The sequence below is a fragment of the Chiloscyllium plagiosum genome, unplaced genomic scaffold (assembly GCF_037043375.1).
Source record: "Chiloscyllium plagiosum isolate Xiang-an unplaced genomic scaffold, Cpla_swu_hap1 HiC_scaffold_17, whole genome shotgun sequence".
In the NCBI taxonomy this organism is placed as follows: Eukaryota; Metazoa; Chordata; class Chondrichthyes; order Orectolobiformes; family Hemiscylliidae; genus Chiloscyllium; species Chiloscyllium plagiosum.
This window is the reverse complement of record NW_028270155.1, coordinates 31145336-31162221: the sequence shown is the minus strand read 5'-3', so window position 1 is coordinate 31162221 and position 16886 is coordinate 31145336. Positions and strand designations below refer to the sequence as shown.

The 16886-nt window shown below is 40.3% G+C and overlaps 1 protein-coding gene and 1 long non-coding RNA gene across 3 annotated transcripts; one reads left to right on the top strand and one right to left on the bottom strand.

Annotated features, from left to right (window-relative positions):
- Window positions 1-1150: 1150 nt before the first annotated feature.
- cog8 (component of oligomeric golgi complex 8) lies at window positions 1151-11205 on the bottom strand. Its single transcript, XM_043706731.2, has 4 exons — window positions 10399-11205; window positions 5191-6009; window positions 2790-2958; window positions 1151-2663 (listed from the first exon to the last, which is right to left on the bottom strand). Exons 1-4 carry the CDS (start codon window positions 10939-10941, stop codon window positions 2362-2364), a joined length of 1833 nt encoding a protein of 610 aa, XP_043562666.2. The 5' UTR covers window positions 10942-11205; the 3' UTR covers window positions 1151-2361.
- On the top strand, window positions 10969-12793 carry LOC148147306 (uncharacterized). Of its 2 annotated transcripts, none has more exons than XR_015759937.1 (2): window positions 10969-11066; window positions 12708-12793. It is a non-coding gene; the product is annotated as an uncharacterized LOC148147306 (long non-coding RNA). The 2 variants fall into 2 exon arrangements; XR_015759938.1 differs by having other exon boundaries at window positions 11024-11066; window positions 11851-12793.
- Window positions 12794-16886: the final 4093 nt, after the last annotated feature.

Here is a 16886-nt window from a genome sequence, read left to right as displayed (position 1 = left end):
AATACAGCACGTTAATTTATACCAAACCCACTTACAATTTGTGGGTCACTTTTCATGGGATGGCAAAAATTATTAGTGTACCTTTGAATGTACAAACTAGTTTTCAAAATTAAGTACCTCAACTCCTTTCATATGTTAAAAATCTGGATGTAGGTTTGCTCGCTCAGCTGAAAGGTTCATTTTCAGATATTTTGTCACCATATTAGGTAACATCTTCAGTGAGTCTCCAGACAAAGCACTGCTGGTGTTTCCTGCTTTTATTTATATGTTTGGGTTTCCTTGGGTTGGTGATGTCATTTCCTGTTTTTTCTCCGGGGGGGGGGGGGGGAGAAGATGGAGGAGGAGGAGGAGGAGAGAGAGAGAATAGTAAATGGGATCCAAGTCAATGCATTTGTTGATAGTTTCGGTTAGAATGCCATGCTTCTAAGAATTCTTGTGCCGTGTCTCTGTTTGGCACACTGACCTTCCATCCAGGCAACCAACGCCAAGGAATCAGTTGCTACAGCACCATACTTTTATAAGTATACTATAGTCATACAGCACAAAAACAAATTATTCAGTCTAATCAGTCCGTGCTGACCATAATCTCAAACTAAACTAGTCCCACATGTCTGCACTTGGCCCATATCCCTCCAAACATTTCTTAGAAAAGTACATGAATAAGTGTTTTTTAAATATTGTAACTGTACCTGTATCCACAATTTTCTCTGGAAGATCATTCCACACCTGAACCACTCAAAAAAAATTGCTCTAAGTCTTTTTTAAAATCTCTCCTTTCACCTTAATGTCCCCCAGTGTTGAAATTCCCACCCAGGGAAAAGATACCTGAGCAATGAAGGCAAGCATGCTAAACACCTTCTTAACCACCCTGTGTGTGATACAAACTTCAAAGAATTGTGTAGCTAAACCTCTAAGTCTAAAAGTCCTGGAGCTGTGGTAGTAAATTCCAATTTTTTGTTCATCACATGTTTAACCAGGAATCTCTGGCAAATATTGGAAGGATGTATAAATTTATACTCCACCTGTGGTTCATATTCTGAATGCAACTTTCCCAGCCATTAGGGTTTCCTTAGTCTTGAACCAGGGCCAAAACCTGAACCATCTGGCTCAGAGACGTGGGTGATAACTCTGTTGCAATATTATGTGCAACTGGGTGTTCAAAATTTATTGAGCCTTTAACATGGTACAAAAATATTTAACCTTTGAAGTGATTTTTGACAAGTAACAATTAACAAGTATTAATAACATTAGCTATTTGTATATTAACCTGGTTTTCCCAATCCACATGCCTTTAAAAAGTATGTACTTTATGCTGCTCATAAGTCAACTAATCTTTAATTGATATAATAGGAAGCAAAATAACCACATTTTGTACAATATTTATACAAAGATAAATCATAATCAGACAAAATGTCCATATTCATGAGGACAGAACCTAAAACATTATTTAATCTTACCCATTGGCACCTTATGAGAAAAATCTTAGAAGCCCAGGAATAATTTTACAACACTTTCCACCTTAGATTTGTTATTTACAGTTCACAAAGAATGTATACAATGATTAATACAATTTAGCAAGTTTCACAATGGTTATTTACAAAACCAGCACACCTCGATTTCACAAACACCACAACTCTTTTAGGTTTACAGAACTATTTCAGAGTAGCTTTCCAAGTAAGTAGTGTGATTAAAGTCTTTAAACATATTACCTTTCAAATGTTACCATGAAAAGATTCAACACCATTCAAGTCCCTTAAACAGGCAGGATTTATGATGATCCCATATTTAGAAGATATTAAATAAAGTCAGGTCAATTTATTGCAAAGTGATTTTCTAATTCCTGAAGTAAAACTTGGAATAATCGGGTATTGTAACAAAACGTATTTGCCGCTAATTCAGTCCTTAAGTAGTTGCCTCAGCATTAAATATTAACATGGATTTGCCAACAATTTAACAAAATAAAACAGAACAAGAATGTGTCAGTATTGAAAACTATCATTGTTAAGAAACAACCATTTGTTCTTTCCTCAATTCTCTTTCATACTAGCTACTAAAAATTCTTGACGTTTCAAAACATTAGATATTTGGGAAAACTATATTAACAGTTAATAAAACATGAAATATTAACAAGTTTAAATAAACAAACTGTGCTAACAAACAGTAACATTTATCTCACCTTGGCTGACTATGTCAAGTCTTTTTCAATTACAATATGTTCCACATTTTAGATTCAACTAAATCCAAATAATTTACATTTTCAATATTAATAGGGAAAATCAAGCATTTATGCAATTCAGTCCACTTTTGGAAATAATGTGAATCCCATGTACACACAACTGCCTTTGCTAAATTATAAACATGTTACAGTTCAGCTTGAAGTGAGTCATCTTCTGTTGCCTGGCTATCCACATACAGGGGATATGGTTTCATTTCCTCCATTGTTACATTTGGCACACATGAAGGTGATGCTGGTGGATACTGTTCACTTAGTATATCTAATCCAGAGCTGTCTATGGTATGTTCCACTGGCAAGAGTTGGATGGAATTATTTGGTGGAATTATAATTTCCTTTCTTGGTAGCAGAAAATCAAGCATTTCTAGAATAACACTTGTGTTAATGCACCCAATGGAACCATATTTATGAAGCTGAGTAGGAGGAATGCCTGTGAAACATAAAAAAGCCATACATTTTTAAGTCAAAAGATATAGCTGTGGTTCAATCAAGTTTATTCAACATCCAATAGAAAATAATGTATTATTTTCTAAGTAACTGGTAGCTGAGTACATACCTAGAATCTGCGCTACTTGTGCAGGTGGAAAAAGAACCTGCAAGCATCGATTCAGGTAAGGCACTAAATCTTCAGTAAATGTAATGCAGAACTGGAGAAACAGCTCCCGTTCTTTCACACTGAAGGCAGTTTCCTCTGCTCGATGAAAAATGAGAATTAACTTTGTAACCTACAAAGAAAATCTGAATTAGAAAATCATACATTTTCTGAAAATTTGCTCAACATTTAACATTTCTATAAAGAAAGACAGAGTTGCCACTATTATCATTCTTCATTTATCAAGTAGAACTACTGAACAACAAAACCCCAATGATCATAGAATTATTATGGGACAGAAGGAGGTCTTTCAGTCTATCAATTTCTTGCGAGCTCTGTAGAGCACTGCAGTTAGTTCCATTTCCTTACGAGTGGTAAATTTATTCCCATTACTACCCATAAATCTAAATCAGTCATTGGCTCAGCCTCCACCATTTTCATAGGGAGCAACTCGTAGCTCACTCCCAACTGTGATGAAATCTGTGGTCAAAGTTTGTAACTTATCTTGAAATGAACTCCCAACTGAAAAAGAAAATTGAAAAAGAAACCATATACAGAAAAGGAACTGACTCAGTTTCTCAGGCAACAAAAATAAACTACAATTGGAAACAAAAACTTCCGAGACTGAACCTGATTGGAAGGACACCAATCAACTGTATTCTGCCTGTTGATTCATTTTGTAACTTTAGCAATTCTGAGTTTGGGAGTATACAGGGGTACCAAAGACAGGATTTTGTCTTGGTTTTGTTTGAGTTACGTATAGTAAATATTCTTCTGTTTTCTAAAGTGAAATCTTGTGGTTTCATTTTTTTCAATAAATGTCAGATTTTAGATTTCATTTTTCAAAGGGAAAATGTCACTAGCCTTGACCAAGATTGCAACACTTGAAATAAAATGTTCTCCTTGAGATCCACCTGCATATTTTGTCCAAAAGATTAAAGGAATGTCCCTTAGCCTTTACACCTTCAGCTAATGGGAACATCTTTCAATGTCTGCCTTATCTAAAGCTGTCAAAATCTTGCACACCTCTCCTTCAATCTCTTTCGCTCCAAGGAAAGAAAATTCTATGTCTAACATAACCTTTTGGCTAAAATACTTCCTCACTAGAATCATTTTGGAAAATGTCCTCTGACCTCTCTCAAAGATCCTCACAGCCTTCTTGAAGCACAGTGACTGGATGTGGATGCAATACACCAGCTTTGGACTAACCATGGTTTTAAACAGGCTCAGAGTAACTTCCAGCCTTTGCTCTCATTGCTTCAATTTCTGAAGTCCAAAATCTCTTTACTGACTGCTCTCCCACCACCCTCAAAACATCTATTCAAATTAAGCCCTAGGACTCTCTGTCCCAACACTCTTTTAGGACTACTCTTCCAGGCTATATTGCTTTTGCCAAAATTGCATCAACTCTCATTTCTACGTACTAAAATCCATCTGCAACTTCACGGCTCATTCTGATATTCTGTACAGTCGATTGGTATCATTCTCAACATCAACTATATTTCAAGTTTAGAATTATCAAATTTTGAAATTTTACTTCAAATTCCAAACTCCCTAGTTTCAGCTTTCTTTGAATTGATCCTTCATGCAAATTAGTGTATTTCTCTCAACTCCATTAGTCATCATCTTTCATAATTTTTTGGGTGGCACCTTATCGAATTTCTCTTGGAAATCCAAGTATACTACAGGTACTGGTTCCCCTTTTTGCTGCTAGTTACATCCTTAAAAATACATTTGTCAACAATTTTCTTTTTGTGAAACCATATGACTCTGCCAGGTCATATTATGACCTAAGTGCATTGTTAAGACTGTCATAACAATAAGCTCCAGTCTTACTCAATAGCTGTCAAGTCAACTGACATATACTTGCCCATTTCCACTCTCTTTATGAGGCTTTTTAGGATGTAACAAATTTTAGAAGCAATGCCTTTGAAAAGCAAGAACAGCACATAGTGGATTCAAAAACTTCAAACTATGCCCTTGTGGCAATAATATTAAGTTGGAAATGCTATTTCCATCCTTAGAATACCATGTATCATCAGCATTGCTATATAAACAAACACTAATTTAAATATGGGAATACAGTACTCTCTAAAATTCAAACTATGTGATTATTGTTATATTTTTGCAGAAATTGTACAAATTTGGCCTCATCCTTTTTTTCCCCCTTTTATGAAATATGCCCAGGAAAATAGTTAAGTGTTGGAAGGTTGTAGCGGAACAAATATTACTGTAAAGGAAATGAGAATTTAGTACTTTAATGAATTTAAACTGTAAGAAAACACAGCTGTGTGTATTCCTAAAGTTGCTTCGTTAAAGTTTTTAAAATACTTTAATTATGGTGTGGTAACAATAGTTAAAATACCTTCACAAGTGCATCTTCCAAGCACGTGGTAACCTCCTGTGCAAGTGCTATGGGACAACAGAGGCGAAGATCATTAAAAGCTGCCAAATTGTTATTTAGAAAACATGCCAGCGGAGGAAAGTCCAGAAGTACCATTGGAGGTTGTAGGGTGCCTGGCTGATTAGTTGGTAGAGACACAGGGATCGTGCTGCCTAATATTGGAGGGGCAGAGGTTAATGTGTACAGATTCATGTCTTCCTGAAACTTCTCCACAGCATCCTGAATTGCTTTCTCAAAAGTATTCATAGCAACCTTTTGAAACATAGGAGCAAGCTGACCTCGAAAATCTACTCCCACACGACTAAAGGAAAGCCCAAAATACATACATTGGCCCAGCAATGAATCCAAGCGGCCACCTACACCCTTCTGAAGATCCAATTCCAGAGTCTGCAAAAATTCAGAAACCTTTTGCACCACCCAGCCATGGAAAATAGCACTTTCATTCACAGTGTGATTACTGGAAAGCAATAAAGGATCTTCATCAGAGAAAATAGCACGATATTGAGTGATAATATCAAACAGATGGACTCGGCAAGCCTCAATTGTTTTAGTTACGTGAAAGTAAGGATCACTGTCCATTATGGAGGCAAGCATAGATTTCAACCAGGCATCTCGAGCTTGAAGAAACTTTATTCTTAATTCAGCTTCAGTGAATACATCCATTCTTCTCAAATAGCCTATGACCCGTAGACACGCTGGAAGTTGGATATTGGTTCGTAGCTGTTGGATAAGCTGGTTTAACATCAACTGAGCAGAAGAACGCACTTCATTCACTATTCCCTGCATGAGAAAAATAATAGCCAATACATTAAAATGTTTCAGAGATTTAGATTAAAAAGAACTAAATGTATATTTCCCATAAGCAAAGATGAGAAGATAAACCAAAACATATAAAATTAGTGGAATAAAGAGTAAGTTTTAGATAGCGTTTTTGTTGCATTAAAACAAGCTTAAAATTACAGCTACAACTCAGTTATTTCTATTATTACAATAAGGAAAATTCGGGGTGAGCAACAAACAATGGCCTTGTCATTAATATTCACATCAAGGCCACATTTGACCAAGGATGGCATCAAAGAACCGTAACAAAATTATAGTCAATGTAAATTAAGGGAAAACTCTGCTGGTTGGAGTTAGACCGAGCACAAAAGATGATGTTTCTGGTCATCTATCTATCCCAGCTCCAGGACATCTCTGCAGGAATTCCTCAGGGTAGTAGCCTAGGCACTACCCTGCATTGCAGCTACTTCATCATTGACCTTCCTCCCTTCATAAGGCTACACATAAGAGGTTAGTAGCTAAAACTGAAATGCATGGGATTGAAGGCAGTATACTGGCATGGGTAGAGAACCAGACAAGCTGACAGACAGGAAACAATGTAGGAATAAATGGACCATTGTCTGAGTGGCAGTCAGTGGGATGCCACAGGAATCAGTGCTTTGACCCCAGCTATTAAAAATCTTTTTTAACAATTTAGATGAGGGAACTAAATGTAATATAGAGTCATAGAGATGTACAGCATGGAAACAGACCCTTCAAGTCCAACCCGTCAATGCCGAACACCAACCCAATCTAGTCCCACCTGCCAGCACCCAGCCCATATCCCTCCAAACCCTTCCCATTCATATACTCATCCAAATGCCTCTTAAATGTTGCAATTGTACCAGCCTCCACCAGTTCCTCTGGCAGTTCATTCCATACCCGTACCACCCTCTGTGTGAAAATGTTGCCCCTTAGGTCTCTTTTATATCTTTCCCCTCTCACCCTAAACCTATGCCCTCTAGTTCTGGACTGCACGACCCAGGGAAAAGTCTTTGCCTATTTACCCTTACCATGCCCCTCATAATTTTGTAAACCTCTATAAGGTCACCCCTCAGCCTCTGACACTCCAGGGAAAACAGCCCCAGCCTGTTCAGCCTCTCCCTATGACGACACAAAGCTGGGTGGGACGATGAACTGTGAGGAGGATGCAGAGATGCTTCAGTTGAGTGAGAGTGTGCAAATGCATGGTAGATATAATAAGATGTGGATAAATGTGATTGCAAAACCAGAAAGACAGATTATTTGAATGGTGACAGATTGGAAAAAGTGAGAGGTGCAAAGAGACCTGAAAGACCTTGTAAACTAGTTGCTGAAAGTAAGCATGCAGGTGCAGCAGGCAGTAAAGAAGGTAGATTGTTATGTTGGATTTCATAAGATGTCTTGAGTACAGGAGTAGGGATGTCTTGCTGCAATTATACATTGGCCTCAGTGAGACCACACCTGGAGTCTTGTACGGAATTTTGACCTCAAGTGAGGAAGGATGTTCTGGCTGTGGAAGGAATGCAATGAAAGTTTACCAGACCAATTTCTGGGATGGCAGGACCAACAAACGGAAAGACCCGGGATCGGTTACAACTATATTCACTGGAGTTTAGAAGATGAGGGGGAATCTCATAGAAACCTATAAAATTCTAGCATAACTAGAAAGGATAAACACAGGAAAGATGGTCTGAATGACGGGGGAATCCAGAATCAGGCGGTAATGGTCTGAGGATACAGGGCTGGCAACTTAGGTCAGAGAGGAGGAGAAATTTCTTCATCTAGACAGTGGTGAGCCTATGTAATTCTTTACTACAGCAAGTGGTTGAGGCTCAAAAATTGAATGTTTTCAAGGAGATAAATATAGTTCTTAGGCCGAAAGGGTATAGGAACAGAGTATTGCATTGGCCCATCAGCCATGAACATATTGAATATCAAAGCACGGTCAAGGGGCAAACAGCCTACTCCTTTTCCTATCTTCTATAGCGGAGATATCTCCAAAGCGGAGATGTTTGCTGATTAGATTAGATTAGATTAGATTAGATTAGATTAGATTAGATTACTTACAGTGTGGATACAGGCCCTTCGGCCCAACAAGTCTACACCGACCCTCCGAAGAACAACCCACCCAAACCCATTCCCCTACATTGACCCCTTCACCTAACACTACGGGCAACTTAGCATGGCCAATTCACCTAACCTGCACATTTTTGGACTGTGGGAGGAAACCAGAGCACCCGAAGGAAACCCAAGCAGACACGGGGAGAATATGCAAACTCCACACAGACAGTTGCCTGAAGCGGGAATTGAACCCGGGTCTCTGGCGCTGTGAGGCAGCAGTGCTAACCACTGTGCCACCGTGCCGACCAAATGCATAATGTTCAGCACTATTTACAACTTGTCAGATATTGACACAATCTGTGCCCATACAAAGCAAGACCTGGACGATATCCAGGCTTGGGCTGACAAGTGGCAATTAGCAATTCATATTTGTAACATTTGCCACACAAGCACTCCAAACAGACAATCAAACCATTGTTCTTGACATTCAATGCCATTACCATCACTGAATCCTATGTTGCTAACATTTGGGGGAGGGTGTGTGTGGGGTTTACCATTGACTAAAACTGAGCTAATTACATAAATACAATGGCAACACATCCTGAAAACATTCACTCCCTCCATTACTGCACACAATAGCAGTAGTGTTAGCCACTTACAAAATGCACTGTAGAAATTCATCAAGGTTCCTTAGATAGTGCTTTCCAACTATGTCGCTGTTGTTTCAAAATCCTAGAAGTTCCTCCTTAACATCTCTGTGTATATAACTACATAAATGGACTGCAGCAGTTCAAGCTGACCACAATCTTCTCAAGGCCAACTGGCAAGAAATGCTAGCCCACGCCTTATTTATTAATTTTTAAATAACTTCCTGGCATTTTCCACTTTTGCTTCAGATTTCCAATATCTGCAGTAGAATATTTGCTTTTGTGTGTCTACTTAGACAGTGATAGTTATACAACACAGAAAGAGACCCTTCAGTCAATTTCATCCATACTGACCAGATTTCCTAAATTATTCTACAGGTTATTCTGCTATAGCTCGCGTTTCTTTAACGTGAATTCATTGCAATGTGATTGACAAATTGTTGACACTTTTTAAAGCGTGAACGTTTAAAACGTGTGTTGGCTGTAATGCAAGTACATTAGAAACAGTGCTTAAAGTGTTGACAAAGCACAATTTTTCTAATAATGTCGAGATGCACAAGAACACAACCATCGAATTATAGAAGAACTACCTGTAGTCTCATTTGCCAGCATTTGGCCCACACCTCTCCAAACCCTTCCTATTCATGTACCCATCCAGGTGCCTTTTAAATGCTGTAATTATACAAGCCCACATCACTTCCTCTGACAGGTCATTCCATAAACACACCACCCTCCACATGAAAAAGTTACCCCTTATGTCTCTTTCAAATCGTTCCCCTCTCACTTTAAACCTATGTCCTCTAGTTTTGAACTCCCCTACTCTGGGAAAAAGACCTTATGTCATATTGTGAAGAATTATGCAACATTCAGAACACTTTAAAACCAATTCTCACTCATAGCTAATACTGAAGACAGACATTCACAAAGGGTAGTGACATGTGTATCAGTCAACATACCGTGGGCACTGCAAATTGGAAATGAAATCAGAAAGTTCTGGAGAAACTCAACAGGTCTGACAGCAACTGTGGAGAGAGAAATAAAACTCTCTTTCAGAAGTCCAGTTCAGAATTAGTTCTGAAGTTCTGAAGAGGAGTCATATCAAGGTTGAAACATTAACTCTGACTTCTCTTCACGGATGTGCTGCCTGACTAGCTGAGTTTCTCCAGCAATTTCTATTCTGAATTACAGAGGAAACTCGATTAACTGTTGTGTGTGGGGCGCTGTGTGCGCGTGCTATTTGGAGACTCACCCCCCCATAAGGCAGCAGCAGCAGCTGCCTTGTTGTTGGTGTCCAATTCAGCTGCCCCTGGGAGTGGGGGGAGAGGCACGCAGGGGTTGGGGTTGGACAGGGTTGGGGACTCGTACGCAGTGTGCTGCTGCCTCATCTCCTGAATGGGGAGCAGAATTAACAGAAAACTCTGAGCCCCAGAGGAAAAGCATTGAATCAATTAACCGAATAATCAATTATCCAAACGAAACAGTGCCTGTCCATTTCATTCAGATAATGGAGGTTCCTCTGTATTCCAGTTCTGAGGGCAGCTTACTGGACGCAAAACGTTAACGCTTGTTTTCTCTCCACGGAAGCTGCTTGACCTGCTGAGTTTCTCCAGCCATTTCTGTTCTTGTATTGAGTTTCTGCAGCCCTTCCTGGTTTTGATACCTGTATGACGGGTATGGAAGAGTGTTTCTTCTCCAGCCTCTTCACGTAAGCGGTCAGCTCGAGAGCCTCCTCGTAGTAGCCGTTCCTGACACAGGTGTCCATGAGCTGAGGGATCTCCAGGATCTCCAGGATCTCGGTGTGGCGGTTCAGGGTCAGGCTGTTCATCCTCCTGCTGGCGCCGGTCTCCTCCGTCTCTCGGATGAACTGCCTGCATTTCTCGCTGAGTCCGGGCAGCTTGTCCAGGAGGGCGGAGACGTGCTTCTCGACCAGGCCGAAGTCTCGGTAGATCTCCTTGGTGCACTCGGCCGTTTTGATGAATGTTTTGTAGTTGGAGAAGGCCAGCTGCTGGGTCTGCTGCAGGATCTGGGCCCTGTCCTCCGCCAGCCTCTCGGGCTCCCGGGTCAGCTTCTCCACTCCGTACGAGCTCAGCTCGGACAGGTACACCGTGAAATCCGCGTTCTCCCTCCAGTTCTCCGGGAAACAATCCCGGAAAATCGACGCCAGGATACTCTCGTCCTCCACGTCGATGCCCAGCGCCGCCATCTTGGTGACCGGCCTCACTTCCGCTTCCGGCGGCGGCAACAACAACAACACAGAGGCGCTGTCAATGGCAGCTCCTTGCTGCTCCAAGTAAATGTTCGGGTTTGCGGAATGTCACCGCGGAAACGGTGTGTATTGATATTAGCACGCGGTTTGCGAACAGTAAAGTCGCGCAGAGTCACAGTGGGTCATCTCCTGATAGCCTGGTATTGGGTGGGTTTTACAGAGTCCTCTTCACTTCAGCACAATGCTCCTGGGTGGGAGCTTTGATTTCATGTCTCACCCAGAGACGGAGCTGCATCCCCTCAATAAAACAAAAGGTGAAGTCACTGTAGCTGAAAATGTGTTGCTGGAAAAGCGCAGCAGGTCAGGCAGCATCCAGGGAGCAGGAGAATCGACGTTTCGGGCATAAGCCCTTCTTCAGGAATTTCTCCTGTTCCCTGGATGCTGCCTGACCTGCTGCGCTTTTCCAGCAACACATTTTCAGCTCTGATCTCCAGCATCTGCAGACCTCACTTTCTCCTGCGTGAAGTCACTGTAGCCTTACCAGACCACAGGATTGCCCTTTTATTACAGGGGGACGACTGGCAGTGGTTTAACCTGAGGGTCACCACACTCAAAGCAAATGGAGAGATTGAGGATCATTCATAGTAATCCCGGCCAGTGCAGGAATTGAACCTTGCTGTTGCCTTTACTCTGCATTACAAACAAGCTGTCTGACCATCTGAACAGCACCCCTTCAATGCTGGTTGAAATTGTATGCCCAAGATATATGGTGTGGGGTTTTGAACACAATTTGCCAACTTAGAGTTGAGAATGCTACCTTACAGGGAACCAAGACTGACACCTGGAGGCTTTTCAACACTACATATAAATCCTCAAACACAGTTATTTTGTTATTAAAAAAATTAGATTCCCGACAGTGTGGCAACAGGCCCTTCGGCCCACCAAGTCCACACCGACCCTCCGGAGAGTAACCCACCCATTTCCCTCTGCCTAATACATCGAACACTATGGGCAATTTAGCATGACCAATTCACCTGGCCTGCACATCTTTGGACTGTGGGAGGAAACCAGAGCATCTGGAGGAAACCCACGCAGACACGGGGAGAACGTGCAAGCTCCACTGACAGGCGCCAGAGGCTGGAATCGAACCCGGGTCCCTGGTGCTGTGAGGCAGCAATGATAACCATTGAGCCACGTATTCTCCTTGACCACTTTTGTTAACCATAGGTGGTTCTGCAGACAAAAGACTTTTGATCAAAAACTCAAATTACATTATCTGAAAGTGAACAAAGCGTAAGGTTACAGGGACAACGCAAGGAATGGCATTAGGAGAGTTGCTAATTTGAAGAGCTAGTGCAAACACAATGGACCAAATTGCTGCCTCCTGTGCTGCAAATATTCTTATGATTTTGATCCTATGCAATTTTTTAAATTACTAACAAAAGTTTTTGCTTTCCCCAATGTGCTACATAATAGGTCATTGCGAATACTTGACTCCTTTGAGCTTTTGATCCAAAATAAATTAATTGTTCATGATATCCAGTTACGCAAAATATTTTACTTCCAAAGGAAAGGCTCATCAGACAGAAGCAGTCTTTCCCAACTATTACTGACATGTAGTGAGATCCGTTGTTCTAGTACTCATTTTAAATTCCAAAAGCCATATTGTCCACGTTTGCCGAGTGGCTGGGATACTTAACCAGCTGTTCCCAGTCATAGACATCCATGAAACAGTTTCAAGCTAACGCATATATCACCAGCAGGGATAACTGCCGAGGTCAATACAGGATTCTGAAGAACCCGTCGTCTTCAGCTCCAGCAATGAGAAGGCAGCTGACTGTACAAGACACATGGTCACAAGAAAAGGCTTTATAATGTTTGGTCTCAAAACATTACAAAAACCAGCTCCATGGTGATAAAAGCTGTTTCAGTTCATATAAAGTTGATATTAGAAATGGGATTGAAAACTATTGTTTGAGAGTACTTCGAACCTTGCCTCACATCCATGACAGTTGTAAATACTCGAAACTATTTCTGTAGACGTGCTGCAGATTTGTATACTCGAGATAAGCCAGGTCTACAAGTCTGTCCCTGTTTTGTGGAATCAACACTGAGGAAGACGAACACAAGCTGGACGAGAAACACATAGTCAGAGTCATGGAGCTGTAGAAATGTACAGCACGGAAACAGACCTTCAGTCCATGCTGACCAGACATCCCAACTCAATCTAGTCCCATCTGCCAGCACCGGGCCCATATCTCTCCAAACCCTTCCTATTCATACACCCGTCCAAATGCCTCTTAAGTGTGGCAATTGTACTAGCCGCCACCACTTCCTCTGGCAGCTCATTCCATACATATAGTTTAAATTAATTAAAAGATTGATTACTCTGTGATTAAAAATGTGTTTGCAGATAAACTGTCTAATCTTCTTTAGTTACACTGTTTTGATTCATGGAAAAAAGTTGGAAATTATTGATGTTCTGCAAAATCTATGTTCACTGAACAAGTCACTAGTAGCCCTTTCCAAATCTGCTAAAAGCACTGGCAAGGAAAAGAACAAATAAAAATGTAATTAACAGAACAGTTGCAAATGACAAGAAGAAGTAAAGTTAAATAAATCTATGCAAACAACAAAATATTTTCTCTCCTTTCCTAAAGTGTGTATATTGTGGATAGAGGGATAAGTATTTGTACTTCCATATTATTGACTGTGTATGTTAAACAGAAATTGCATATTAATTTAACATTTTTTGTTTTGATAATGAAATAATTGCATTTATTTTTAAAAAGTCTGGTTGGTAGATCGTTTTACTTAAAACTTAATTGGATAGTTAAAAATCACAAAACACCAGCTTATAGTCCAACAGGTTTAATTGCAAGCACACTAGCTTTCGGAGCCTCGCTCCTTCATTTGATGTTGGACTATAACCTGGTGTTGTGAGATTTTTAACTTTGTACACCCCAGTCCGACACCAGCATCTCCAAATCTGGATAGGATATTTTATTTGGTCATCCTGGTAATTGGAAAGAGTATTTTTATGTTATGTGGAGTAGTGGATTAGAGTGACAGTGCACTGCTCCAGCTTGTAAAAAAGTTGTAAAAAAAGACAAGAATATCAATTTTGGGAGAGTTATTGTTCATGGTACATATAAACAATGTAGAAGAAAATGTATTGGAGTGATAAGTAAGTTTGTGATGACATAAAGATTGTCTGGGTGGTTTACAATAAGAAAAGTGATCTCAGTTTACTGGAGGATATTGATGGAATAGTCAACTGAACAGATCAGTGTCAGATAGAATTTATCACTGAAAAGTGTGAGGTGATGCAGTTTAAAAGAAGTAATAAGACACAAAAGTACTAATGATTGGCAAAACACTAGGAAGCTCAGAGGAGCAAAGGGATCTCAAAGCAAACAGGAGAAAGTCAGGACTGCAGATGCTGGAGATCAGAGTCAAGAGTGTGGTGCTGGAAATGATGAAGGGCTTATGCCTGAAATGTCAATTCTCCTGTTCCTCGGATGATGCCTGGCCACCTGTGCATTTCGAGCACCATACTCTCGACTTTGAGTCCAAACGCCTATCTGATAAAGCAAAGTGGTGACAGAAAAAGAAAGAGAAAGAAGCAAATGCTACAGTCTAGATCTCACTCCATCATGGGACATTCTGCTTCGTGGGCTCAAAGATCTGATGGTCAAGAATTAGCCAGTTACATGAAAACCAGATTACGACTCCCTGAGTAAACATTTTCCTTGAATCGAGGAACAGACAAAATACATATTAGTGTAGGCTACATAGCTCCAGTTCTTTAATTTATTTCTTCACACTTAGAAATTCAGGTTCTTTTATTAAATGTTCCTTTGGTTATTTGTAAAGCAAGCCTCCATTTCCGGTATCACGTTTTTCTTGTGCATTTCTGTCCTTGTCAGACACATTCCCTTTTTCATTCCTGACTGCTGTGTCTATTGCTTCCACTTTATATTGTTTAGTGTTTCTCAAACATTTTTGGTTGAAGGTTTCTTTTTCAAATAAATTAGAAAAAATAAGCTATCCCCATCTATGTTAGGAAAATTGTGTCCTGAAGAACATGTACTTGGCATTAGTCATAGAATCATAGAGATGTACAGCACAGAAACAGGCTCTTCAGTCCAATTCGTCCACGCTGACCAGATATCCCAATCTCGTTCCACCTGCCAGCACTGGACCTATATCTCTCTGAAACTTTCCTATTCATATATGCATCAAAATGCCTTTTAAGTGTTGCAATTGTACTAGCCTCCACCACTTCCTCTGGAAGCTCATTCCATGCACATATCACCCTCCGTGAAAAAGTTGCCCCTTAGGTCTCTTTTATATTGTTCCCCCCTCACCCTAAACCTATGCCCTCTAGTTCTGGACTCCCCCCTCTCAGGGAAAAAACTTTGTCTATTTACCCTATCCATGCCCCTCATGATTTTATAAACCTCCAAAAAGTCACCCCTCGGTCTCTGACGCTCCAGAGAAAACAGCCTATTCAACCTCTCTCTGTAGCTGAAATACTCCAACCTTGTCATTCTTATTTTTAATTTAAGTATGTAGTACTTTAGAGATATTTAAAGACTGTGAGATTTACTGACCTGCTGGCCACCTTAGAAACTCTAGGTCTACCTGGTGATCTTTGTGCTTCTCCACATGTGACCCCTACACAAGACCATATTGTAATGCACATATGGTGGTCATCTCTGATCTTACCCCACAGCTCACATTAAGCTTGCCCCTATACCCTGTTTATTTACGTACTCTTGATCATACGCTACCAACATCACCAACACATTACTCCGAGATGGGTTCAGTAGGCACTTCCACAGTAGTTCTCAGACCCCCTTTACAGAACCCCAAGTGTCAATGGACCACAGTTAAGAAACCACTGTTCTATTTGCTTGTGTACCATGACTGTTCCTAACAATTCATCCAGGCTCAACGCATTCCCTCTAAAAGTTAGCTTCTCTGTGGAAGATCAGCACTTATCCAAAAACCCTGATCTGATTGATTTAGGGACCAGAACCAAAGTTCATTGCCCGGAGTATCAAGCATGTGTCTGCTGTTTGTCCCTCTTCCTGGAAGCATTGATGGGAAGCACATCTCTCAAATGGTACCTAGTTCTTAGTTGTGAGGTGACTGGCCAAAACAACATACCGGACCACATTCCCAGAAGAGTTTGCATCCGGATGGCAGTTGAAGAATAATTCTTACATTTACAATCTCACAGATATCGAAACTTTTCTCCCCCATTTTAGATGCTTCAGGGAAACAATATAAATTGAACTGTGTAACACATACATTTTACTTTGTTTGCATTAAGGTTTTGCCTTTATATCAAAATATGGATTCTGTTAATTCAGAGAACATAATATCACTTTGACCTCAGCGCAACCTTGCCTGAAAATCCTTATTGATAATTAATGTTGGGGGAATCAAAAACTGTTAAACAGTGAAAACGTTGGGGTTGATATGAAGTCACAACATCGTGATGAGAGGGAAAGTTTTTTTGGGGGACAGGTGGAGGTTAAAATTAATCTTTTTAAACATAATGTAAATCTACAAGATCAATTTTGAATGTGCTCCCACTTTTATGGTCAAGGTTTTCCATGCATTCATAAGAATTGCAATATATAAAATTTAAGGCTTTCATTAACTTTCCACATATAATCTATAAGAGAAGTGGCAGATGAGTTTAATTCAGATAAATGCAAAGTGCTGCATTTTGGGAAAGCAAATCTTAGCAGGACATATACACATAATGAACAAAGAGACCTTGGAGTGCAGGTTCATAGCTCCTTGAAAGTGGAGTCGCAGGTAGATAGGATAGTGAAGAAGGCGTTTGGTATGCTTTCCTTTATTGGTCAGAGTTGGGAGGTCATGTTGCGGCTGTACAGGACATTGGTTAGGCCACTGTTGGAATA

Excerpts from the sequence above, each read along its gene's own strand:
- cog8 (XM_043706731.2), bottom strand. The coding sequence starts at position 10,941 with ATGGCGGCGCTGGGCATCGACGTGGAGGACGAGAGTATCCTGGCGTCG. Across the intron at positions 2,959-5,190 it reads TGGAAGATGCACTTGTGAAG|GTTACAAAGTTAATTCTCAT; the intron begins GTATTTTAACTA and ends TTTTCTTTGTAG. Across the intron at positions 2,664-2,789 it reads ACAAGTAGCGCAGATTCTAG|GCATTCCTCCTACTCAGCTT; the intron begins GTATGTACTCAG and ends TATGTTTCACAG.